This window comes from Pogoniulus pusillus, chromosome 17 (assembly GCF_015220805.1).
Source record: "Pogoniulus pusillus isolate bPogPus1 chromosome 17, bPogPus1.pri, whole genome shotgun sequence".
Classification (NCBI taxonomy): domain Eukaryota; kingdom Metazoa; phylum Chordata; class Aves; order Piciformes; family Lybiidae; genus Pogoniulus; species Pogoniulus pusillus.
The window spans coordinates 5,725,953-5,752,595 of NC_087280.1; the positions used below are offsets into that span (position 1 = coordinate 5,725,953).

The window sequence follows — 26,643 nt, forward strand, 5'->3', positions numbered from 1 at the left end:
GCAATACACCCATGGGGCTCTACCCAGTGCTGTGTGCGTTCAGTGACATTCACTCGAGCATCTCTGCTCTGCTCTCCGCTGAGCCATGCACTGTGCCCACGGGCAGAGTTTGCATGTTACTGTGTTTGGCATCAGAAACTCTGTGTCACACAAATGTGTTGCTCATTAACATAAACAATGTGTTTAATGACTATTACTGAGAGTTGGGAAGAGCGGGTTTCAGGAATCATGAGTTACGGGCAGATAACTTTCTCTCTGTTAATCATGATGCAGTACACATGGACAACACCTTCACAGTATGTGGCAGAAATTAAAAAAAATAAAAAACCCAAACTCAGAGATTAAAAAAATGCTGGGAAGGTAAACAGTGATGGCACATGCCATACACCTAGGGTGAGTATCTTCTCAGTTTGGAGTGATTAGAAGCAGATGTATGCTCATGAGCTGAACACATTTAGTGAAGAGGTTTCTAGATTATGCACTCATCTGTCATTAGGAATTAAGCAATGAAGATACAGGAAGTCAACGGGAAAGAGACAGATGAAACAAGAGTCTAGCCTTCAATTTTTGTTTGAAAACTTCTCTTGCTTTGAGGCTTCTGATGTAGAAAAGATATAGACAAATGATAAAAAGCTCAAATTATTTTCTGAATAGCTGGAGAAACAACACTAGACTATTTGTACACAAACAACTTTGAGGCATTTTGCTTTTAATTTGTATACAATTCCTTAAAGTGAATTCCACAGGAAGAAGAGCGAGATACAACAGAGCTTGCTTACCATTTCACAAGTTAACAGAACAAAGTAAACATCTTTCTTTATTAACTACCTTCCATCCCTTACTCCAACTCGTCACTTCCTCCAGCAAGTCCCCATGCCAAATAAATGCATGGACCTGTTCCAAACTCCACTGACATTCATATGTGGACTTCAGTGGTACTGCAAATTATAACAGCACAAAAAAAAAATTGAAAGATTTTAGGTGAGCTTATGTTCTCTTAATGGTTCTCAAAAGACCCCAAATTGGAGTAAAAAAATACTTCAGTTGTTGAGCTCAGATACTCATCTGACTGTGGTTCTTCTATGAAGCACAATAGCTAAAGAGAAAAAAGGGCATTAAATCAGAAATAGAAAGGTCTCAAAATAACTGTGCTAAAATGGACTACCCAAACAAATTCATCTGGAACACAGTTTGAGCGTGCTCGTTTCTCCTGTATGCTGATGAAGTTTTCTAGCTATACAATTTCCATACATAGTTGCATTGGACCAGGTTTTTGGCTTCTTTCAAACTGGAAAATACCATCCTGATCAAAATATATGACAACAGTATTATACCTACAATAAAATACTGGCATGGTGCTAAGGACAGCATCATCTTCGTGCTTTAATGAGACCAAATAATGAGAGTTTTCTTTAAGTCACATAGCAATAAACACTAACTTTACCCCCTGCCAAAAAATTACAGGAAGCCTTTGTTTGGTGTAGGAATTCTTAGCGTCAAGATTCTGTGACACTGCTCACAGTAAGTGGAACTCAAAATTTCATGTCTCTGATAGAAAAGACTTGTATATGCACATAAGCCTACACATCACAGCATTATCTGTCAATGCCAGCAATTCCATTTGGGATTTGCCCTTTTTTTCCTCTCATGATTGTGAATTCTCCAGCAACTCTACCGAGTCTGAAACACGTCTGCACCAGAGAAGAGACTAACAATAAACTTTGTACACTTCAGTATTTATCAATTGTCTAGTCTTTTTTTTCCTATATATTTTAACACTAGTGTGACAAGATTCCTGATAATTATAGCTCATGCAGGTAACTTAAATGCAGAGTTAGCACTATCTAAACTGATAAAAGTACCACTAAGGGGGTTACTGTTGAGTCTACAAGACAAGTATTTCTGCAGCAATGACAACTAGGTGGGTATGCATGTAACGTCACAGGCTCAGCTGAATGTACTTGGCAGGTATCTAAATGATAGCACAGCCTTCAGAAGGACTGAAGTGGCAATGTCCTCTGACCTAAATAGACTTGATGTTATTGTTTGAAAAGGCCTGGAGCTGAGTTTGAGGCATGTTGGAAACTGGTGTTAGGAGAGATGTGTTTCTGTAGTCAGTCAAACAGTCTAGCTTTTGCTAAAGTTGCTGTGATTTGTGCTCTTTCTTTGACAGGGTAAAACGTGTTGCTAACTCTACCCCTATTACTATTGTTTAGGTCACAACAGAGATATTGAGAGCATACTATACCTTTCTGCAGCTGATGACAAAGACTGCTGATTGCTGCTATTCCTTCTCTGCAATTCCTTGAGGAGTACTTTTTCATCAATATCAGCTATGAACACAAATGCCCTAGTGTCCAGATTTAAAAAAAATGTATCACAGAAAAAGTCTACTTGTAAATCACTTATTCTTTCCTCCTACAATACCCACAGGTTTCAAAAGAATAGAATTCTAAATGAAATCATTAAAAGGAAAAAAAAGAGTTGTGATAGTCTTTTGTTGTACTGGGCACTTGCCTTTTTTGACTAACATACATTCTAACAGAAATCCCACAGTATGAGCCAAAATGCAAGCTATTCAGTCCAATGTTAGAGCAGATGTATGTGTGGGTAATACTGTAAAAGTAGTCACACATCAGAGGTATATCACTGAAACAGCATTTTCCTTCATGAACCTCCTAGTAATGAGGCAGTGACAAGGTTTCCATATCTTTGTTTTCTGAGCTCTTTTAAAGAATGGCTATTGCCACATTTTGTAAACCTAAATACTGCACAAGCAGAAGCTTGTTGGTATCAGGTAAGGAGCAATAGTGCAAACAGGTGCAGAGACACTTCCTCCAGTTTTGGGGAGAACCAGCTATATCACACTGAAAGAGGACAGGCATCTTCTTCAAATCCACTCTCATGCATGTTTCTCCAGTCAGACATACACATCCTTCTCCGCCTTGGTCTTTTCACAAAGGTAGCTGGGGGAGAACCACCAGCTCACGTGATATTTATCATATGAAAGATCATCTCTTGACTGTTTTCCTATTAATATTATGAATGTTTTATAACAAGTCAAGGAACAATAAATACCTCAATCATCAGGAAAGTGACAATAATACTGACTTAGTGTCTTTAGTAAAAAATGAAACATTCTCTCCTGAGATACAAGTCAAGGAAGGAACAGGAATGATGAACCTAACACTGTACCATTGTTTGATCGTCACGCATCTCAGCTGACCAGATGAAAAAGAACAATTGTTTATTGCCCTCTGCTCATCCAAGGCTATGACAGGCAGTTTATTTAGGTAAGTGCTTGGCATACCAGAATGTTGTCAGAGCAGTTCTCACTGTACTGTCCTCCTTTAGCTTATTTCTTTAAAAGAAAAGAAAAAGTTAAAAAAAAAGGGAAAAAAAGGGGAAAAAAAAAATCTCAGCAGGTTAACCTTCATCTTCTCTCAGCTCTGTGGGTAGAAATTTGTATTGCTGCTGGCGGATCTGAGCCAGTTTTTTCCTTGCCTCTTCCAGTTCCCTCTCTTTCTTCAGCATTTCTTCTTGAGCTGCAATGATCTAGAAAACAGAAGCATAAATTATGACAGCAAGGAATACTGTCTATAAAGCAACACTACACTTCTGCGATAGTTCTTGTCTGCTTTACTTCTTGAGTGATTGTACTAACCTGAGCAATGCCACCCACAAACTTTGTTTTGACCACAACGTCATCGTCCTCTGCTTTCCCAAATGCTGCTTTCTGGGCTGCCCGGACAAGATTGTCTGATGCTCGCTTGACAGCATTTCCTGCAGCCTTTGAAAAAGGAAAGTGTGTAACAACAAAAATGCCTAACACACACAGTCACCCGAGCATCCAAAAAAAACCCCAACATCTTTGCTTGACTACACAAAAAAGGTGTGTTTTGGTTTGTTTTTTTTTTCCCCAGTGAAAAGCAAATAAATCTTTCACGATCTGATACAGAGGGAAACACAATTCCCTATAGTTTGAAAAACCTGGTGGATAAAATCACAAGCTGTTTTACACACAATACTGATGAGATTTGGGTTTTATTTGAGGAAGAAGCACAGAAAATGAAAGGTAGTGTATGAAGAAACAATTTAAGCAATGAAGTTCTTAAAACAATGAAGTCCTCCCTCAGGGTAAATTAGCCACCTAGCCATAACTATCTCACATTCAAGCTTTTATGTCCCAACAGTAAAACTGCCCACAACCCAGACTGGCACTTAGACAAGTGCTGCATTGAACATATGCATAACCTTGCAGAGGCCAGGAGCATACTCACACGTGCCCAAGTTAAGTATGCCTACTTGTTTGCAAGTTCACTGGCAATCCAACTGCAGAATAATTCCAGAGAAACCAATTGTGCTCAGTGGCTACAAAAATGCACACAGTAAACATTCTCCACTCCTCTCCTGTGGCTAATCATGAGCATCAATCTACTGATACTGCACCTAAACCAGAGCTTGACACAGGCCAGTCAACTTCTCAGCAACTTTTACAAGTTAAGAGTGAAACGAGCAGTGAAGTGAGCTATAGCTGAATAATGATGAATGCACAATCGCTTCACCTTTTATAAACAGAAGTACTCCAGAACCCCACAAAGAAGAACAATTTGAACAGAATTCTGAAAATTCAGGTTGGGCTTTGGTGACACAGGCCTAAAACAGCATTTACATAGCACCACTCTGGGTTTTCAGTAATAGAAAACACAAATACCATACCTGTAGCCTCCTCATGGCTTCAGAGTCATGATCAGCCTTCACTTTGCAAGCCACAAGCAGCTGTGCTGTAGAAGCTGCCACTTGCTTGGCAGATGAGATGAGTTTCTCCTCACTAGCGTGGCCTTGTACTGAGGCATTAGCTGCTTCACAGAGATTGCTGGTTGCAGCTGCCACCATTCGGGCCTAGAAGAAAGCAATAATAGTCACTCTGTTCTCTCAGAGGATATTGTTTATTCATATACCTTAAGAGAAGTTGTTACTTACAGCGGAAATAAGTCCCTGAGACCACTGTCCATCATCAGCTGCATTTGCAGGGATTGCTCCAACCTGAAAGAGCATTTCAGAGATAGCTTACAATGGAAAAGAAAATATCATTGTTTTGGCTCAGATCTAGGCAAATAATAATCCACAAAAAAAAGAAAATACCTGCACCTGTGACCATGCCCAGCAAATATGGGATCAGAAAACCCATATGAAAGTTACTTGTCAGAGTAAGTGTGCTTCCAGCACATATCTGCCAGCTCATGTAGCATCCAACTTGCTATGCTGCCTAACTTGTCTTATCCTTAGAAGATGTGTAAAAGTCCCATAGTCTGGATTGCTGCATCTGAGACTTCGGCTTAAACAACAGTATTTTGGTTGTGATTAACCTCTTCCCTTAAAGACCACAGTATTATTTGCAGATTCTCCAAGCACGGTGAAAACTACCAGTAAAATTTCCTGATCTTTCAGGAAGTTGCTATATCAAAATGGCTAAATTCTGTAAAGCAGGATGAACAGATCTGATAATATGGCACCATATTTGACAGGTGTGCTTCCATCATAACAGCAAGCTGCAGCTTCCCTCAGGCAGATTAAAGTGATTCTAGCAGCTACCTGAATTTGTATGGAGTAGCATACAAGTGCTGTTAGCCTCAGTATGAAAAACACATATAGAAACAAAGCTGAGGGAGCAAAGAAGCCCAGAACTACCTGCTACCTGATAGAGATTGAGGTCTGATCTCAGGATATAAATACATTCTGTCTTATTCTTATCTGTATAACTTCACAGTGTTGAGGGAAGTAAAGCAAGCTCTGTGTTATAATGAAACTAAAAAAGAACAGGTCTTACCACATAAAAGCAGGCTGCACAATAACCTAAGAGATGCAGGGAAGTAAAAAATCTCATTTTCTGGACTGTCTTCACAGCCAGATGGATATTAATATCTTGGTTTATGCATTGGTAAGTTCTACAGCTACAGCTTATGATGAATCTTTTCAAACAGTTACATCACTATCGTTCTGAAATAAGTGCTTTGTGCTCCTGCTAGAACTAATAGCACAAGGTCCCCAGGAATCCTAGCTGAATCATGGACCACACGTTATAAACACTCTTTCTCTTGGTCTCAACAATGATTACAAGCACATTCACTTAAATTGCATGCAGGCCTGTGTCCTCATTGAATCAGGCAACAAAACACTGAGAGAGCAATTAGTGAGACCCTTTGCCTTTCTGATCCACAGTGGTACTGTATACTGTGACACTTGTTTCTGGATCTCCAACTGTCTTGTAGGACTAAACACAACCAGCTTGAAGCACAGATCTTCACAAAATATCAAAAAAACCCCAACTTACAAACACAAAACATTCCCTGCAGCTGAAACACTGAAGAGCTAAAACACTTCATTACACTTAGGAAGTTTAAAAATACATACAGAATCAGGCCTAGGCCATATACTGTCATATGCAATGAGAAGACTTACATTTTCATTAGTCATTTACAAGCTCCTTTCCTACTGACTTAGCAGAGAACAGTTAAAAGATTAGATGTATGTTTTAGGCTTTCCCCTTACACTGTTGCTGCTTGTCCTGTTTACCCACCTTTCCCTGTGCCACCAGTTCTCTCTGGGCTGCTGAAGCTGACTTCACGAGGGCACTGGTAGCAGCTGCAATGGATTTAGCTGCTTCCAGGATCTGTTCTTCAAAATCCAGTGTCTCATCTGCCTGCTATAACCAAGAGAGAATGATGTCACACATTACTCACTTGAAAGCAGTTTTATTTGCAGTATTGTGTCAAATAACTAGAGGAAGACCAGCTAAGTGAGCTTTGAGTTAGATAACTGGGCATTTAATTTACAAGTCTAAGTGCACCCATCTAAACCTAAATCGGGTTTAGTTCTCCTGTTAACTGTGATCCCATGAAAGAGTAGTCAATTATAAAAGCTAATTATAAGTAATTACATATCATTACAAAATGGTTCATCAAGCAGACCTCAATCCTAAAACACTTCACGCAACTGCCATATAAAGTCCAGGAGATGAAACCATGGCAGCCACAGACATCAGAAAATCCAAACTATCTGAAAATAAAACCTGATGTATAGAGGAAGTTGCTTGTCACTTTAAAACTTTTCTTATCCTTTGGAAAAAGCCACCTAATTCAAGGAAAGTAGTTGTCTTGCCTTGCTGTTGGGCTAATCCCATCAACTCAAGTTGATACGTCTTTGTAGTAAGAGTTTAAGAAGTTGCCAAGTGAGCAAGCCACGTTCCACATGAATTTCTGGCCACGCTTGCGATGTAACATCGTGGCCATTGTTTTTTAAGTAGCAATCACAATGGTGGTTTGTGAAAAATCAGCCACCAGAAAGGGGCTGAAGAGAAGTAGTTGTTTGAACTTAATTCATCATAGTGAATAGACTAAATATTGCACTTAAGTGCAAAGCAAAAATGACTGCATTCAAATGGAATTCGGAGAAACTAAATCTTGCATTAGTGAGAAAGCTATTGTACAATGACTGGATCAACTTTCATTAAGCAGCAAGTAAAGCCCACAGGAAAACAGATAGCTAAACATTAGTATCTCATCAGACAGAGGATTTCCACCCCCCTACCCTGCATACTAAGTGCATTTCATTCCAATTATACTGAAATCTTGGGGATGGGGAGAAGAAGGCACACCTCGAGATTTTCAAACTTCCAAATCCTACAATCCCTATCCCACAACTTCTTTTATTTCGTAGGGTGGAAGGAATAATGTTTTCTACTGACAACTGATGCCTTCTGTGGAAAATTTATTTTTGAAGCAACCTTACACACTCCATGGAAGTTCTACTCAGTGTGCATCTTCACTAAGAAATCGTTGTTTTCTAGTCCTTCCCTGAAGTTTTCCCTTCAGCACTCTCAAGAATGACATCTAAGGGCTGGGCATTCATCTTTGAAGTGGAGATGCAGGTCATTTTACCTGCCCATACTCCCCATTCCTTAGCAATAAGGACATGTCCAAGACTGAATACAGCAAAGGGCCCTACAGGAGTAACTCTTCTACCTATTCGCATTGTTGAAGCGTTCACACTCATTGACAGTGTGGGCATAGTACAACATGTCAGTTCATGGCCATCATGAGCAAAATTAGGAGCAATGGTATGATGTATGGCAGAAAATGTCTTTAGAGAGCTAGGTGGGTTTCTTTAGAAAATCAGATCCATGAGACAAGTGGTTAGTTTCTCCTTTCTCAGGTAGTCCCAAGAAGACCAGCATCTCTTCTTCCACAAGCTTAAACTACTAAGGCATTATTGACTATATACAAGTATTAATGGACTGGAAAATAATCAGAACAGAAACAACATTTAGGCTAGCTACAAACTCTGTAGCTTTAAATAGCCTGAAAATGTTGACTATGCCATTAAAAAAAACCAAACATGTTTTGAGATGGTTTTGCTCTGTATTTTAACTAGTTTTCTACAGAATCTTCCTTATTAGGGGTAGCATAAATAATGAGTTAATAGGAGAACAAATGAGCCCCTGGTCTCATTGCTAAAGACTGGAAAAAAATTACAGAAGACAAATCATCAAGCAGCAGCAGCAGCAGCTTCCACCTTCTGTTTTATACAGATAACACCAGTACAGGTAAGTTACTGCAATGAGCCATGGAAAACACAATAACCATTTCAGTCAAAGTCAGTTCTTGGCACTGCTACTGCTCACTGTCATAAAAGGCTCTACAGAACTTAAAGACCCCTCCAAGAGCACCTCTACTGATAAAGGAGCCCTCTGTGTATATATTTTAAACCAAGTTAGAATTCTGCAGGAAGTCTTCTAAACCTGATTGTGTGTCAGTGTACTCCTTCATATTGCCTTCTACTATGTAAAAACCCCCCGGAGACAGGACAGGACACTGTAGGAATATGTTTGATATATAGTTGGATTAAATAACAACCTAATATATCAAACATATCACACAGAGTCCTGCAGAAAAAGGCATCCAGGTTTGATTCATCTTGGGGAAACAAAAAAAGGACAAACTGCTGGAAGTTAACAGCAGGGAACTCATGGTGACTACTATAAACACTTGTCTTGGAATGCATAAGCCTGCATAGAAGCATGAAGAGCATATCAACAGAATCAAGTAGGTACAGCAATGCTCTCTGCTGTTGTACCACACCTTTTTCCTTAAAAGTGTTTGTTTTCCACTATGAGTGAAGCATATGGCTTTCATTAGGTATAATATTTATCTTCTAAAAAAAATACATCTGATTTTAGGTGGTTGGTTTTTTTTTGCAGCCAGTGACATATTTGCATAACAGGAGGAGTGGTTGCAGCCTAAGAAATGTGACCCTCCAAAAAGGGAAAACTGAAAAAAGAAGAGTCCACACTCCATACAAACATGTTGTATTAAAAGAAAACATGATGGCCAAAACTTGTTTAATAAACAGTGAAGATCTCATTGCTTCACAGAACATCCCCCACCTTGAACAGCACAATGAGAACACTGAATAGGTTTTGTGTTAGGGGAAGGAGTAGTAACACCTGCTTAGAACAGTCCTCAAAGTGCTTGCAAGATATCAGGTCAGAAGACAAATACTAACTGGGTATCAGTGGGACAGTGGGCTAGGGACCAAGCATTTTAAGAGCACATTCAGCAGCAGCCAAATGACCAGGATTTAAAGCAAACAGAGTATGCACCATACCATAAAACACAGGCAGCAGTTACCACATCTGTGTCTTATTAGAGATTATTCTCCAAGGTGATTCCCAGTAATGGAAAAATCTCATACTTAGACTAAGTCCCAGCTCTCGGTCTAAGACATGAAGGGATTATGATCGGTGCAAAAATATGAAGAGAAAACAAAGAAAAGAAGAATTAAAAAAATACATAAGAGTATAAAAACTACTAAAGAGACTGGAATAAATGAGAATTAACCCCTCTATCTTCAACTTCTGATTTTTCCTTTAGTGGTAACAGATGAACTGGAACAGAGAAAGATGAAAAGTTCAAGCCTAAATGAGATGACTCCTATTCTCTGCCCAAATAACAGAAGCTTACCCAAAAAGCCAGCCACCAATTCGTGATGATGATTTCCTTCATGGAGCTTATTCTAAACCTACCAACTATGGACTTCTCTGCAAGTTTACTTGATGGTGATCACTGCGAACCGAAGTAGCAGATATTGATCTAGCTGTGCCAGCAGTCTCTTCCATTGTAGAAGGTAACTACCATTCCTACCTTCCACAGACTAAGTATAAGGAAAATCAATATTATCAACTCCATGACCTAGTCTAAGCTTTCACATTACATCACTGTGACAAGCATCAGAAAGACAGAGTCTGTTCAAGCAGGAAATCCAACTCTGGGAAGACATGAGCTACAAGTGCTCAGCAGTAAAAATGGTATTTGAGTCACTCTGTGATCTTCCTAGGGCCTTTAGTGTGTGTTGCAACCCACATTCTGAAACGGATTAAACATTTAATGAAGGATGTAAAACAGCTGGATATGAATTTTTGTTTCAGAAAATGACAACAGATCAGGGGTAGGCTGGATACTCAATGAACATGTTAAATGAGGAGCAGGTGTGAGGTCTCTATTCACTGGGAAATAACAATGACCCTGGAGTGCCTCAGAGGTTGGAAGGAAACTGCTCCATGGTTACTAGGCAACATACATATGCTATTGTGCAGTGATTGTATAGAAAAGGTGATGGAGGACTCTTCCTCCCTTAGACTCAGTCTGTGCCCTCTGCTCTGTAGAATCTCATTATAAAGAACCATTTTTCTTTATAAACAAATGCAGAACAAAGAGCATTTCTTTTTCATGAGCTAATTTATTCCCCTTACTAAGCAAAGGGAGGGTGTGTAAGAGGGTGGGAAGTCCTCAAAGATTGAAGCTACCAAAAATTATTTCATCTGATGTTCCTGAATGACAAAATAAATCCCTGCACCAAAGCCAATCATCCAACATTGAACCTTCCTGAAGGTCTACTTTTTAGAAAGATTTCTCATTACCTTGCCTTAGAAAACAGTTTTGTAACTACAAAGCAACAAAACCAGGGTAACAGATACACAGTTCTGAAGTCAATTATAGAGGCAAAGCATTATTTTCACTTTGAAGAGAAGCAATTCTAGGCAACATGGTAATTTCCTCTAAAACATGCCTGTTACTCTACAATAGGCAAAAGGCAGCAATTCTCTGTGATCCAGTCTTGTGAGCTAAGCACCCAACCGTAAGTACCAGCAGTTTCACCTACTCCCTCTGTACCATGCATGAAAATCATTGGCTTAATTTTACAGAACATACTCAAAGACACGTTTGGAATGACCTGGAAACATGCAACTCCACTTGCTTTCATAATTAACTGTAGTTACTTTTCCTTCAGGGAAATGAAATAGAGACAGACATACCCCATATATGATTTGATACTGAAGCAGCTATTCTTTAAGCATGGCATGAAATGCTACATTTATAGTCTTAGAAAATCTTGAATGTCTTGCATTCTGCTGAATCCCTTCTGTGTTGCTGCTGCTTTCTCCTGCTATACTAATATGCATCAGATGAGAACAAAGGGTCTTCAAAAGGAAAGCACATGAGAATGACTTCTCACACCAGTAAAATGTGTTTGGAAACAGTTAAGTAAATAATCAACAGTAATGACACTGTAACTCTTAAATGCATTTCTAATGGTTGGCTTTTCTTCTTGCTTGCTCAAGGCTGATGCTTGACCCACTCTCTTGAAAAGCATCTTTTTATACTCTTTCTTCAGGGTGAAATCCAGTGCAGTATCTGGCTAGTGGCACTGAGACTGCTGCATGTTTGACTGTTGATACCATTATTGTGGACGCTAACAAAGTATATACCAATATAAGGGCCATATGCACCTTCTGCTTTATTAACTTCAAAGAAACAACGGGGATGGACACTCACCTTTGGCTTTGCTCTTGGTTTCAGCTGCTCTAACTTCTTTGCTGCAGCCTCAATTGATGCTGCAGCCCCTAGTAGCTCTGTCTCTGCAATGACTGTTGGGTCTTCTGGATCCACCCACTCCGTCCCTGAAATTAATGGAGATGAAGACAATAACTTCAGTGCCACTGTGAGCTGCCATTCAAAGAGGATGATTTACAATCACACTTCAAGTGTCAAATACAGAACGTACGTCACTGAAAGCTGCTGTTAGTACCATAATGGCATACAAAAACTGGACTTCATACCACTGAGAGCAGAATCTAAGTCAGTGGGGAAAAAAAGTATTTAGTAGAATTATTCTGTTCTGAAAGTAACTTAACAACTGTGTAAGCAAAGCAGCTTCAAAAAGAGATACTGTCCATACTGGGAACAAAACTGGCTGCCATTCAACTTCTGTTTATCACAACTCTTCCTAAGGCGGTTTCTACCTTGAGCAAGTCATAAGGTACACTAAGAAGTCTGAATGGTGAAAAGAACATGTTATAGACAGCAGATACTCCTTGACAGAACACTTCCCAGAGTCTCTTTTTTTTGCACTGGTTAAAGATGAAGTTGAAAAGGACATATTAAAGGACATGCAATCATGGATCACACTGTTGTGAATGTCTGCTACAGACCACCAAACCTGGTCAAGTGCAGAGTGCTGGATCTAGGGAGGAATAACTGCAGGCACCAGTACAGACTAAGGGTTGTCCTGTTGGAAAGAAGCTCCGTAGAGAAAGACCTTTGGAGTCCTGGTGGACAGCAAGTTATCCGTGGGATAGCAATGTGCCCTTGTGGCCAAGAAGACAAATGGCATCCTGGGATGCATTAAGAAAAGTGTGTCCAGCAGGTCTAGGGAAGTTTTCCTCGACCTCTACTCTGCCCTGGTGAGATCACACTTGGAATACTGTGTCCAGTTTTGGCCTCCCCAGTTCAAGAGAGAGTGACTTTTTGAAGGCAGTCGACAAAGAGCTACAAAGACGACTGAGTGACTTGAACATCTCTCCAATGAAAAAAGACTGAGAGATCTGGGGCTGTTTAGTCTTGAGAAGACTGAGAGGCGATCTTACCAGCATCTTCAAATATCTGAGGGGTTGGTGTAAAGATGAAGGTGCCAGTCTCTTATGGGTGGTGCCCACTGATAGGACAAGGAACAATGAGTACAAACTGGAACACAGGAGGTTCTGTCTCAACATGAGGAGGCACTTCTTTATGGTGAGGGTGACTGATCACAGGAATAGGCTGTCCAGAGAGGTTGTGGAGTCTCCTTCTCTGGAGACTTTCAAAACCTTCCTGGATAAGTTCCTGTTTAGCCTGCCCCAGGTGATCCTGCTTTGGCAGTGGGATTTGATTCGATGGCTTCTTGGGGTCCTTTAACCCCTAACATGCTGTGATTTTGGGAAAAAAACCATGCTTTTGCCAAAGTGTTTCTAACACTGTAGAGAAGGCTAACATATCCAAAGATTCAAAGATCAACTACTTTGCTGTTGTTGAGTTTTTGGCATTTCTCTTGGTTCAAAGACATTTTGCAGATCCACAAAATGAATATATGGCTGGAGATGGTCTTAGATTTTTGGAAGCTCTCAGTGCATTGTTTTTCACATCATAACATTACTCTCTGGATGACAAGCCTCACAAAGCACCCGTGTTCTGGATTGAGGGAAGCAATGGAACAGCCAAAAGGAAAACCATAGAGAGAGAAAAGGAAACAAGAAAACATCTAATGTTGTAACTACTAAAGGCAAGGGGAAGTGACTTGCAGATGGAAACACAGAAAGATGGAAAGCCGCATACACCAGGTGACAAAGAGTAAACTAGAATGAAGACAATAAAGAAGAAAATCCCAAACACCTCTTGTGGCCTCATTAAACTGCATTATGAAGTTTCAGTGAACCTAATAGTGAAATATTGACTGAAACATTAAGAGCAACTGGAAAGTATACTGGCACTTAGCATCAGAATAGCACAGGCCACGTCTGTTCGATCATACAAAAGGAAATAACCTTTAATACTTATAGACCAACACTGCACCAGCCAAAGAATGAGGCAGTTTCTGCTATGGATGACTAAATCACAGGAGAACACAAAATGACTGGCTCCTATTTATGATGTGCAGGGAGAAGGCTGAAGCCCATGGTACTGTATCCTAGTGAGCTGTTTCCAGCTGCTGTACAGGGTTAACCCTCCTGGGGGGAGTGACCTTGACCCTGATCCCAGGTGGGCTTGAACCCTCCCCAGAGGTGGATCTGAACACTACCAGATAGTTGTTAATCCACTCCCCCTTCTTGTCTAAAGATCCATAAAAGCAGGGGGCCTTCCTGTTCTTGCTCTTCTTCCTGCGTTCCTGCTCACCTGCCCTGCGTTCCTGCTCACCAGAAATCACCATCCCTGTTTCCTGCTGCTTATTGTTTCACCCCGTGGCCATCATCACCACAAGGCAGACAAAACCCATCACCATCAAATCTGGTTGTATATTTACATTTTTTGTATCTTGTTTTCCCTTCCCCACACCTTTGTAACTTCCCTACTTCATATACCTTGTATTTATTGTTAAACATTTCTTCTTTTAACTTCCAAATCACAGTGAGATTATTTATTTGGGTCTGCATACCTTTTCTTTCTCTCTCCATCTAATTCCTTTTAATTTGGGAAAGAAAGGGAAAGAAGGAAGGGCACCCTATAAATTGTTACTGGTTCTATCAACTATATTTGAGCCTATGGGCAATTTAAAGTAGAACTGAGACAGCTGCTAATCCCAACAGGACAACAAAAGATTTTTCAAAAAGCCTTTAGGGAAACAGAAAAATTCTGATACTGGTTTGGCTTCTTAGCAAATGGGAACAGAAATTCTGAACCATGAGTGCACAGAAAAGTGCAGAAGTCGTCGATAACTTTACCTGCACAGGGTAAAACCATCATGTAGATCACTGTAACTACATTAGACGTGGTGTGGGGAGGATAGGCAGACAACACAAACCCTAAGAAAATAATAAGGGATTCCTATACATGAAAAAGTGTTTCATTAAGAATCTTTCCCAAGAAATAGTTACTTATAAAAGCAGGAAATAACTGAGGAAAATCTGCAGTTCAGATTACTCAGAATATCAGGAAAAAAAAATATATAGTGTTCTCTGGTCCAGCTTAGGAAAGAATGATTAAATAAATATGCATTTACTACAAGCCCTTAGGGAGTGGGAGCAGAATAAAGAAAAAATGATTATTTTTTCTGTGGTATTCTATTATCTCTGAGATTAGAATGGTTAGATGCCTTCCTGATAGCTGCAAAGAGGTCTTGAAGTTCCCAGTAAATCTAGCAGTAGATGTGCTTCAGCAGTATACTAATCACATGTGAAATGTTAAAACTGTTGCTCTCAGAGTTGGCCCACACCATTGGATAAAAATTGTACTCAGCAAGTCAGTATCTGCCAAAAACATCTATTGTAAGAACAGTGAACTTTGGCTAAGCAATGGAATGCATTGCTTATCTGAGTGCTGAATTGTACTTACCCACAATTCTCTTACGTCTTATTGTTTCATTAAGGTACTTTGTCAGGGCAGGACCCAGGCAAAGGAACGTAAGCACTACGGATCTAAAACTGACATCAATGCTAGCAGATGAGTGTTAGTTCAGTAAAATGACAGCAGCCCCTCTTATGTGAAGTTGGAAATCAACTTATCACTGCAAAGGAAAGGACTGTTTGACTGAACGCTGGGTGACAGAACACTGGAACAGGCTGCCCAGCGGGTTGTGCAGTCTCCCTCTCTGGAGATACTCAAAACTTGTCTAGACACATTCCTGTGTGATCTGGTATAGGAGATCCTACTCTGCAGGGGAGTTGGACTAGATGACCTTTCGAGGTTCCTCCCAGCCCCAGACAGTCTGTGATTCTGTGAACAACCATGAGTGTAAGGAAAGGAACCAGCCATTCAATTAAAATTCAGTCACCCGTTCAAGAGGAGTGGTGTTTTATTTTGTCTCTGCTGCTGTGGCTCTCAAGTGCTTTGCTTGATGGCTTGACCTGCAAAGGCCACATGACTTACAGATGAGTTAGGATCAGTCCTATGAAGTTAGAAAGGAACTACTAGACATATTTACCAATGCTGTGCACATGTGAGTATCAGTAGAGACATTAAAAGAATGGAAGTAGACGGCACCAAGACACCCATAACATACTTCAAAGGGTCTTAGTTTTAAACTATAAATATGATGTATCATCATCCCTGAAGTAAAAGGCATACTGTACTGGTAGCCATGCTACCCCACTCACCTTTCATTGCTTCTGCTGATTGGATGAGCTCTGTAACAGCACCAGCCACTCGCTTGGAGAAAGAGGCCAACTGATGCTTTAGTTCTGGAGTTGGCTTCTGAAGGATCTAAAGAAACCAACCAACCAAACAAACCAACTAATGCATATTAGTGAGTATTCCAGAAAATGCTGGAACAGTCCCAAGGCCCAGCAGTGAAAGATTTATTTTATACAGCAACTGGCTGAGAGCAAACATGACTCCAGTGAAAGAAATGCAGTTGCCAATGAATCACTAGGAGCAATAGCTTATACTGCAATGTAAGAAAATGGCACTGCTGTGCATGCCTACAGGAATTGACAATATCAATTGCAATTACCCATCACTAAGCTAGGATGCTCCAAAACAGAGATGTGTGTGTGTGCAAGAGCAATATGCAGCTTTAGCAATACATTATCAGAAATTATCAACATTGGGCTTAGTCTCTCTCAACTCCTGAAGAAGACCCCCTTTTATAGTATTACCAGGGGGTGTTTTCTTGTGCCCTGCCTCTAGTTAGGTGACTCATGTTGCCCTGAGCAATCAAGTCAGTCTTGTTCCACTTGCCCAATGCAACCTCTGCACAAGTCAATACACTGGCTTAAGAAATCATCAATACTGCATCTGATAATTCTTGCACCTAAAAAGTATTATAGAATCACCTTCCAAGAATCAGATGCTGAATACAACTCCTTGTCATCCCTGTGTTGAGGTATCTATGCAATCATCCCTAACTACCAAGGTCATGATTACACTTATAAACAATTATATCACAAGATGCCACATCAACTAATTAAAGATTTCTAATCTGAGATGATCCATGTTTCTGGAAGCTGCACATTAAATAAAACTGTAGATCTAGGGATTCTGAACTACCAGAGAAACAAGCATTGGGAAGCAACAAGATTTTCTGACGCTGAAACCGTCTTGCTAATGTTTTCTTCTACCTGAGCAAAAAAAAACCAAGGATGTTAAATTAGCAAGATTATGGAAGGGGAACAACTCAGGCAACCGCAGAAACAGATCACTTGGATTACATCTAGACTGTGTCTCTGCCACAAGTCTAAGAGTTAGAACTCAGGGGAAAGAGGGCAAAAGTCCCCAGAGCAAAAAGTCTGTCGTTTACTCCTTCCACTGCTCCTCCAAAAGTGACCTTTTTTTTCCATCTACTTTCCAGATCTTGTTTATATTCACAGAGCACAGCACAGGTGCATGATGTGACTAGTTCTAGAGAGACTGCAGACAAGAGTCAGGATGAAATTATCATTCCACACATTTTTTTTTCTATGCAGGCATTGTGCTTTTCACTTGCAGTTTTAATCTGGGTCAATTTTCTAAGACAGCAAACATTGCTGGGGAGAGAGTGGGACATTTTCTCATGGCTTCAGGGCTCTGCAATTAAAGCCCCTTAAGATTAGAAAGGCCTTTTCTGCTTTATCGAAGGAATAGGCCTTTCTTACCTTAAGACTCTTTACTTAAGCAGAGAGGGAAAATTAAATGAGCAAAAATTGAATGGAGTCTTTGGCTTGTTCTGACATAGAGTTTGAAACAAGTACTATGAGTTCAAAAGACCCAATCTGAAAATTTCACCAAGATACTTCTAAACTAAAAATGGATCATGAATCAAATGCTCACTTACTTCTATGCAGCTCTAAGAATTACATTAGCAAGTTTAATCTTTCTTTTCCATGCCAGTGGCAAGCATAACTGCACCTTTACTTCTATGTTACATAGATTTCAACATCTGATGTAAATGATTAGACATGCAGTAAAATCAAATTAGATTTGCTAATCTGAAGTTAGTGGCTGCAGATTCTGGTTTTGGAGACTTTAATATGCCATGTTAAAGGCCTTAAAAAGACATCTCTGACTGTCCAGGAAGCCAATTCCTGATTTAAGTCACCTCCAGAAACTCCAGTATCTCACAAGTGCTAGCTCAAACGCATAACTGCTTCCTACAAACATAACAGCAACAGAAGAAAAATACATAATGTGGTAATTATGTAAGGTCAAGAAAATCCAATTGACAGGAAGATTCATGAGTTTTGATTTGAGTGGAGAAGTTTTATGTAGAGCTTTCAGAATGCCACATCTTGCATGAGCTGGAGTGTTTCTTGTGAGGTGGCACTGGCTTGGGATTTTGGGATGGCTTTGAGTAAGTGCCTCTTATTTTCCTGGACTGAAGAAGGCATGTTTAAGTGCTTTCATAAAGATTATGTCAGTGCTTTGATTTGGGGGAAAGAAGTGTGCCTAAAGTATCTAACACAACAATCTTAAAAGCATGCTGTTGAGTCTTATTCTAATTTATTTCTGGGGGGCATTTTTTGGTCAGGGCTCTTACTGCCTACAGATATGACCCAGAAACCAATTTCTGGATTTAAGAATCCCATATAAGTATTTACAGTCTTCCTTCTGTCTCACAGTTTGAGCTGAAGTACAGAGTTTCCTTCAGTTTGCTTTTCTTGAATAACGAAATTGTTTGTAAACTTGTGACAAAGCGATAAAGATGTGTCATTAGCAGCCCATATAGAAAGAAGTCAAGATTGTTCTCCTTGGAAGAGATCCAGCATGTGGATTCAGACAAATCCTTACCAGGAGAACATGTTCCAGGAGTTCCAAGTATCCCAGGGTACATTCTGTTCCAAAGCGCAGGGCTCGCTCTCGAACTTCTTCATTCACATCTGGATGATATGATGCTTGCTGAGAAGGCAAAACAAGATTAGTACCCCAAAACTGCTCCCACAAGAGAAGGGTGACACAGAGAAGATACGGGAAAGGAAGAGATTTTTCATTAAGTACAAATGACATTTGAGATCGAGGGCCAGTCGTTTCTGTTGTAAAGGTGTAAGCCAACCATGCTCAAAGAGCAGCAGAGCTCCAGTTCTGAGAATGGCATTGGGAACACTTGTCAGCACATCTTCCTTTCTGGCTGTGCACCTGCAGTCTTTCTTAGTGCCTTTCCTCAGGGACTGTCAGCACTACTACTACTCCTTCCTGCCAGTTGATAAAAACTAGAGAAATCCCTGAAGAAGCATCTGAAAATACAGGAAGAGTTACGATTTCTTCTAATGAAAATACATAATAACAAAAGCTCTCGGGGCTGAAGGGCTCTTGGGTTGCACATATACTGTTCTACAATGCCAAAGTTTTGCTATCGAGGCTCTTCTTTTCCACTAATAGCACCACCACCAGAAATTAAGTGTCACCCACAAATGGCTGCTTACATCTTACAGGTTAGAAATACACTACCATTTTTTGGTTGTAAGCCTGTAAGCCTGCCTACCATCAAGGAATGAAACCAGAAATGACCATCTGGTTTAGAGACTGGGCTGACTCCAGAAGCCTTGGGCCAATCAGAGATCAACCACCAGCCCAATGCGTGGGTCAGATGTAGGTCTGTCACTTTTCCTTCTTCACTCAACAAGCTGAACATTAGTTCCTTATAAAAAGCTCTGGAAACAGCAGAAGGAAAGTGCTGTGGAAGTGCCAGGATATCATTATTCTACACGAGAGATAAAATCAAATCCAACCAAGCCCCTCAGAAAAAAGCCTCAGAGCCGTATCTGCTTTCTGTTAATTTGGTAGCACATTGTCATAAGCGCTTATTAATGGTTTTAGCTTGATGCAGGTATATACATAGCAATAGGCTGTGCTGGAAACATCTATTTAAGGACAGAGGAGAAGCAACAGAGTCGGTACTTCAACTTCTGCAGGACTTTTACTGAATATCATGTCTGACATGAGCCTGACTCATGAAACAATTTCCTTATTAATAAAGTGAAAATTGCAACAAATCCTAGTTGTTGACAAGTGAAATTTCCTAAGAATCCTTTTAAAATCATCGTTTCCTCTCACAGAACAACTCTTTCCACCCTGGCAGCCTCCCATCTTTCAGGGTGTTGAGGCATAATCTCAGCGCACTTACTAGGAGCCCTTCCTGCGGCTCGCAACAGCCTGAGCAAGCACTGCTGTCAGCTGGGCTATGGCGCCCTCTGCCGGCAAGCTCAGCATCAGCAGAGCACAAAAATGGCGCTCGGTAGCCACCTCCCACCTCCTAAAATACTCATCTGAAGAGAAAGGAAAGGGGACAGAACAGGACAGCATTTCCCCCGTCTTCAGCATGCTTCAAATAAACTCTATAAGCCCAGAAAACGCAGTGCAGCTTATCTGACATTTTCAAACAGGGCTGGAGTATCCTCCGGTGTTTCATGTGTGAATATGCTGTAAGAACCTCAAGGTGCTGCTTTTCTCAACATAACACTGTTACACATGCCATTAGAGCAAGCATCTGCAGAAGAGCAACAGGAACTTTTTCATGTTTTACATATCAAAATGTTGTGAGACCACTTTTTAAGTTCAGTGAGTCTTGAAAGAAACCATATACATCACAGGAGACTAAAGAGGTGATAAGTAATTTTAGTAACCCAGAAACCTCGCAACAGAAATCTCACTATTACTTTTCCACACTTGCTCAGAAAGGCCACCAAAGCATCTCAAACTGAAAGATACATGTCAGAAGAACCAGAACACACATTCATTCTCTCATGTTGAGGCTTCTTTTTACTCTCAGCCCTCTTTTTCTGCTTGGGCTTTCAAAACAGCAAGGCAGCAAGGACTCTAGTACTGCAATTTCCAGCTTGTGAGCACTAAGGATAACTCATGGGGGTAAAATATACTGAGGTAGTCAGACTCAAAGTCAGTGCTGTTTGGAGGGACCTGGAGAACTCACATATTCCACCCTGCTGCTCAGACTAGATCACTCTGGTCCTTGGAATCAACTGTGCTCACAGCAGAATAACTGGAACTTCCTGTGTTTCAAGTTTTGACCACCATGTTTCATTCTCCTGTCACGCACCTCAAGTACACAGCATGACTCAGTCTATTCTCCTGGCAGGCCTTAATGCACTGCTTTGAGGTTCCACCAAGCTGAAGAACCCCCAGGCTGCAAAGTTTTTCTCCAGGCCAAACAGTTCTTTACCAACTCCTCACAGGGCATGTGCTCCAATCACAACTGTCTGCTAAACTCATTCCAGTTTTATCAGCGCCTTTCTTATTTTGAGAGCCACCAATATGTATAATCAGAAATTGTTATTATCTTAGATACTGCTCTAAACTTCAGCAACTGCAATTACAGTGTTTCTACTGACTTCTGACTTTAAAGTTGTCTTGGTTCATTATATCCTACAGTAACCAACCTCACTGTCCTTTGAAATGGCATCTACTTGTAAGTGTAGAATTAGTAATGAGCACTGTAAATTCCTGTATAGCAGAACAAGCACAAGCATGTATGTACAACTGCCAAAAAGTCAAATCCCTTACACTACTTGCCTTCAGCAGCTGACAATGAAATAGAGCTTCAATTTAAATTCCTGACATGGGGGAAGGCTGAGCTGTGTTCTATACAATTCTAGCACAGATCATATACACACACTTTCACCTTTGTCCAAAGTCTTATTATTTACCATTCCTTATTGTAACCTCACTGGAACCTCCTCCAGTATCTGTCTCACAAACCCCAACCTGCACTGCACTGCACAGCTGTTCCTCTATTGTAAAGTAGGACTGCTGCTCCTACCACTGATGTTCAAGGGCTGTGTCTTGTCATGCAAATGCCTTGTGCAGGCAATCAATTTGTACAAATAAATGGCAAAACATTTTTTCATCTGAGCAGAAATTGTAGAAAGAGGATTTTCTAAAGGAAGTCTGGTACAAACTGTGTATTTAAAAGCTTTGTTAAATGACTAGGCTACTTTGTTGCACATTTTAAACAGTGCATGTATTAGCATACCCAGAGACTTTTATGGCTATTTGGCTCATTTGGGAAAGCTAGACAAGATTAAAATAGATCTTATGTCTTGTCAGTGTGTCATTACAGGTAAATAAAAATTTCCCGCTGCAGGTTGTGTGCTTTGTGTAGTTAATTCACTGGGAAATCATGAATATTCTTCTAGCATTCCAGACTTCCACTGACTAGTTTGCTGGAAGTTGCACCTTGTCAGCCACTTGAACTGCGTAAGCTCCGAAGCCATTAATATTAACTGAGAGCAAATATAAACTTCAAAGGATGGATGTTCACAATGAAATGTTTGAAATTATGCTTTGAGCTACAGATCGTGTATCTGAGTGTCCTTGTAACATTGTTTGAAACAGAGGATTCTGGCCCCTGAGAATTTACTCCCTGTTTGGAGAGATTGAAACAAAAAATGTGTCTGCAGTAGCCACTTCCAAATGACAAAAGATCTTCAGTGCACCTCATCATCTGAATTCATGCCTGAATTGATTTGCCAGAATATTGTACAACTATGAACTGATCTTAGCCTTCCTTAGATGTTCTAATTAACTGGATTGCACCTAAGATGTATTAGGCTATGTTAATTCTCATTTAAGTAGCACACTTGTTTAATTTTCCCATGCAAATTAGAGCTTCTTTCTTTGGCTTACTTTCTGAATTTAATAAAGAGAGGACAGAATCAAAATCTGAACCACACAAAGTGGTCAAGAGCTGTCAGACACTTAAATTCCGGTCAGAAACTGAAGTAAAAATATAAAATCTCACTCGATACTTTTGTATAAATCCAGTTCTAAGCCACATAATTTGCACTTCTGTATGAGGATCATCGTAAAAAATATCAGCCTTTCCACCTGAGCAGTGTTAGGCTAAAAATTATTGTGGGACTGACGCGTGCAGCTGGGGTTTGACAGAACAGAAGAAACCACACACGTCAGAGAGCACCATTATCCTACTGCCATCTTCCATACACACAAAAGCAAAAGTAAATACATATAATTTACAGGCAAAGGTGCTTTTGTGTTACTACTAAAGACCAAAAGAATGAGATATTTATAATGCCCCCCCTTTTTAATTCATGTGGTTTTTATCATGAGAACAAAGCCACATGGTTTAATAGCCATTTAACACATATACTTTCCCCTCAGTTGTTGCAAGTCAGTTTTTGCAAGATGTCTAGCTCAAGCAAGTGTGAAAAACAGGATACCAACATTTTTAGTGCAAAGGCACAGAAGAAACTGAGCCAACCGACAGGTTTGATTAGGAAGGCAAGGGCTACTAAAAATAGACCAGAGTGTTTCCTGTGACCATTCTTTTCACTCCTCCTAGAAATACTGAAATCATATTGGTGACCACAGGAATACATCCATTACTTGCACAAATGGTTTTGTTTCAATTTAGAATACTGAAAACAAAGACATTTCAGGCCAAGTACAACTCCTCATTTTCAAAAACAAAATAGTCAGTATTAGTTTTGCTACTTATCTTTTTTTCATGTGCATAGCACAGGAAAATCCTGAGGGAAACGTTCCCTTAAAATGATCATAATTTTCAAAATTACCATACTTCCTTATCTGGAAGTAAAGCATAAATATAAAGAAACTGAACAGAAGAGGGTTTTAGAGGAACACACAAAAAATAAAATCACATCAGTCTTAGGCAAGGAAGTCAATCTTTACCTTACAAGCTGTTAGCATGTCAGCTACTGCTTTGCGGCTCAGATTTGCTGTAGCAATCACATCCTCCTGTCTGCATGAGTTCCCAGCTGCAACAGCTTTGGCAGTTGCCATGGTGATTCCTTTCGTCATCCGGATTGATTCTTCAGGTGATGATGCCTTTTCTGGAACCTCGCTTGACTGAAACACCTAAAAGTGAAAGCAGAAGGAAGGTCTGATACACCGTTCACGTCAAAGCACAACAACCACCAGAACGAGACAGCAAATGGAAGCAGCCTTTGAACAGCAGGAAATTAGAAACACATTCAGAGTACTTGAATATCATTCCTGCTTATCATGAGCCTGCTCATGATATCAGGCTGATAAGCCTGCTCACCTATAGACAGCAGAGAGAAACAATAAGCTGAGGGAAGCATACAAAAAGGTTAACCCATTAATTTCTTCTGCCATTTCACTACTTGGATGACAGTTTGTTGCAGGAGCATAAGAATTATTATTCTTTTAGTTATACATGGTCTTTTTTTAATCCTGACTGCTGGTTAGCTCAACGAGGAGATCCTTCCCCTGAAAAAACAGACCCTCTCAAGTCACTACTGATAGCACAGTGCAGGACAGACTGAGAGAAACACTGAAGTATCCACATGTCTCTTTAAGAAGTGGAGATGGCAGGTTGTCTCCTACACTACACTTAGTCCCCTTCGAAACCTAAAGACTTAATTTTGCAGTGTAAATGGTGTGCAAACAATTTGAATTATCTGACAGTACATACCACTGTCATGAATGCTGAGGGACATGAACTGTGCTAAGATGTCAGTAGTAAGAGCAGGGTAACGTGACTTTTATCTTGTATTTCCTTTTCCCAAGCTCTAATCTGTATTTGCTTGCCATTTTTCTACTCGCAGGGCCAAATCTGAATGCACAGTTAATCAGGAGAGGTTTCTTGACTACATGCAGTACAACCTCAGCAGGCTAGTGGTTAGAGAATGTGGGATGTCTGGACAAAAAGTGAGCCTCATCTATCCCATGCTTCCAGTTCATTAGTTTACACTTTCTCTCTGAAAATGGAGAGAGATGTTAAAAAACAGAGTCTAGTTAACTGTGTAAAGGACATCCCTCAAACTGCTCAGTTTCAGTCCCTGGACTTGGAGAAGTGGTGAAGTCCTCAATCTCTGGAGATATATAATAGCCATGTATATATGGTGCTGAGGGACAGGGCTTAGTGGCGAACTTGGCAGCACTTGGCTAACAATTGGACTTGATTTTAAAGATCTCTTCCAGCTAAAATGTATTCTATTCTACCAATTTTAGGTATTAATTTATGTCAGTGACCTGTGCGCTAGTGGAAAGAACTCAATTGCAATGCCAGCTGGAGGCTTCATTTTTCTATCTTATGGAGGAAGAAAAGCAATTGATATGGTCTAACACCTACTTTGGGAGAGAGCTCCATGCTATTGTTAAATTCTTGCTGAGACAGAATCTCAGCAGGCTTTGTGTCCCAGAGTGTCATTTCACAATGCAGGAAAAACAGAAACAAGATTAAACTGCAGGTACAATATAGGTGTGATGATGAGGAGACATTATCAGAGCCAGGATCAGAAAAGTAAACAGCACTGGACTCAGTGTAGTAAAAGCTTAACATCTTAAGAACAAAGAAGCAGTCACATGACAGTATCATCTCAAATCTCAAAGTAGGGACTGGTAACCTCTAAAAGTAGACAGGCTGAAGTGGCATTGTCATTTGTGCTAGTTTGAAGTTAGATAGAATGTTTTGGTAAGAAGAACTAGATTACAGGCTGTGAAAGGGAAACACTCAGGCTTGCTGAGAGGTATAAGAACAAGAGTATAAACAGAGATAAGGCATTTGGTATTCGGGCACTGCCTGGGTTCTGGGCATTTTCTCTCTAACCTCACTCTCAGTCTCTCTGATTAACGCACTTGCTTCCTAACCCCCCTGGCTGACCCTCCATTCTTCCTTGGGGCAGAAGGCAACATCTGGGGTAAGGTAGAAGGGTGGGAGAAGGTGGAAGGGCGGTTGGGAGCCCCTACTGGGGGCTTAGGTTTCTGGGAGGACTGTTGTGTTTCTGTATTACCTTTTACCTTGTATATTTCTGTATATAACTGTATATAGTGCAAATATCTGCTTGTATATTGTGCTAAGCTGTAAATAATAAGCTTCATTCAGTTTCCAGAGCCGGTTAAGTCTAGTCTGGATGATTTCTAAAGGGTGTGGGTGGGCGAGTAACACCCAAACCACCACATAATTGTACTTTCAGAGATGGTTTGCAACAGGTAGAGAGAACCAAACTGCATTCACTGCACTGCAAGGCAGTAAAAGACAGCTTGAGGAAGAGGCTCTGGGCAGGCTGGTTTGAAGGTAAGCGCATACTTTCAAAAACTGCCACGTATGGCCACTTTGTTCTGTACCGTGAGTTCCTGTTTGATGTACTCAATTGTGGCTTCAAGAGCTCTTGTCCCTCGTGTAGCTTCATCTTCTACTGCTTTAACAGTCTTCAAAAGTGAAGTAACATTTGTTACCATCACCTGAGGAAGAGAAAGGTGGAGACAAAAATGTGATTCTTTCCTCCCATTTTTCAGAGACAGCAGCATATGAAGTAAAACAAATTAAGCTAGGTTGTATTATTACTTCCAATAGATGTAAAAAGCGTCATCAACTGTACATCTCACAGGACTAAATACCAGCACTCCTGCTGGCCGCTTTCTGAATGTTCCCTGTGAGCTGTAGAAACTTAGCACAGCTGCAGAGCTACACCATTTCAAGTGTGACTGTTCTGACAACAAATTCACATTTCCAGGCCAAGTCTCTTATTCAGATTGGGTATTTTCTTCATGCAAATCTTGTACTGCAGGATGAAAGAAAAGTGACTCAAGGTATGGTATTTCTGTTTGAAACTTGCCCAGTACATTCTCTGCAATCAGAGATAAACCCAGGTAAGCCAGCAGCCAGACACCAGCCTCAAGC

At 40.4% G+C, this 26,643-nt stretch overlaps 1 protein-coding gene across 4 annotated transcripts in view; it reads right to left on the reverse strand.

The window, feature by feature from the left end:
• Positions 1-692: 692 nt before the first annotated feature.
• The window catches only part of TLN2 (talin 2), a 164,418-nt gene continuing 138,467 nt past the window's right edge, over positions 693-26,643 (reverse strand). For 3 of the 4 annotated variants that reach the window (XM_064157421.1, XM_064157422.1, XM_064157420.1), the window contains 10 exons: positions 26,088-26,204; positions 23,667-23,852; positions 18,792-18,899; positions 16,184-16,289; positions 11,895-12,019; positions 6,581-6,706; positions 4,984-5,046; positions 4,720-4,902; positions 3,665-3,790; positions 693-3,555 (listed from right to left, as the gene is read on the reverse strand). In XM_064157421.1, the coding sequence (XP_064013491.1) occupies positions 3,427-3,555; positions 3,665-3,790; positions 4,720-4,902; positions 4,984-5,046; positions 6,581-6,706; positions 11,895-12,019; positions 16,184-16,289; positions 18,792-18,899; positions 23,667-23,852; positions 26,088-26,204 (1,269 nt within the window). In that variant the 3' untranslated portion in view covers positions 693-3,426. The remainder of the gene's footprint in view (positions 3,556-3,664; positions 3,791-4,719; positions 4,903-4,983; positions 5,047-6,580; positions 6,707-11,894; positions 12,020-16,183; positions 16,290-18,791; positions 18,900-23,666; positions 23,853-26,087; positions 26,205-26,643) is intronic. The other variant, XM_064157423.1, reaches the window with a different exon arrangement.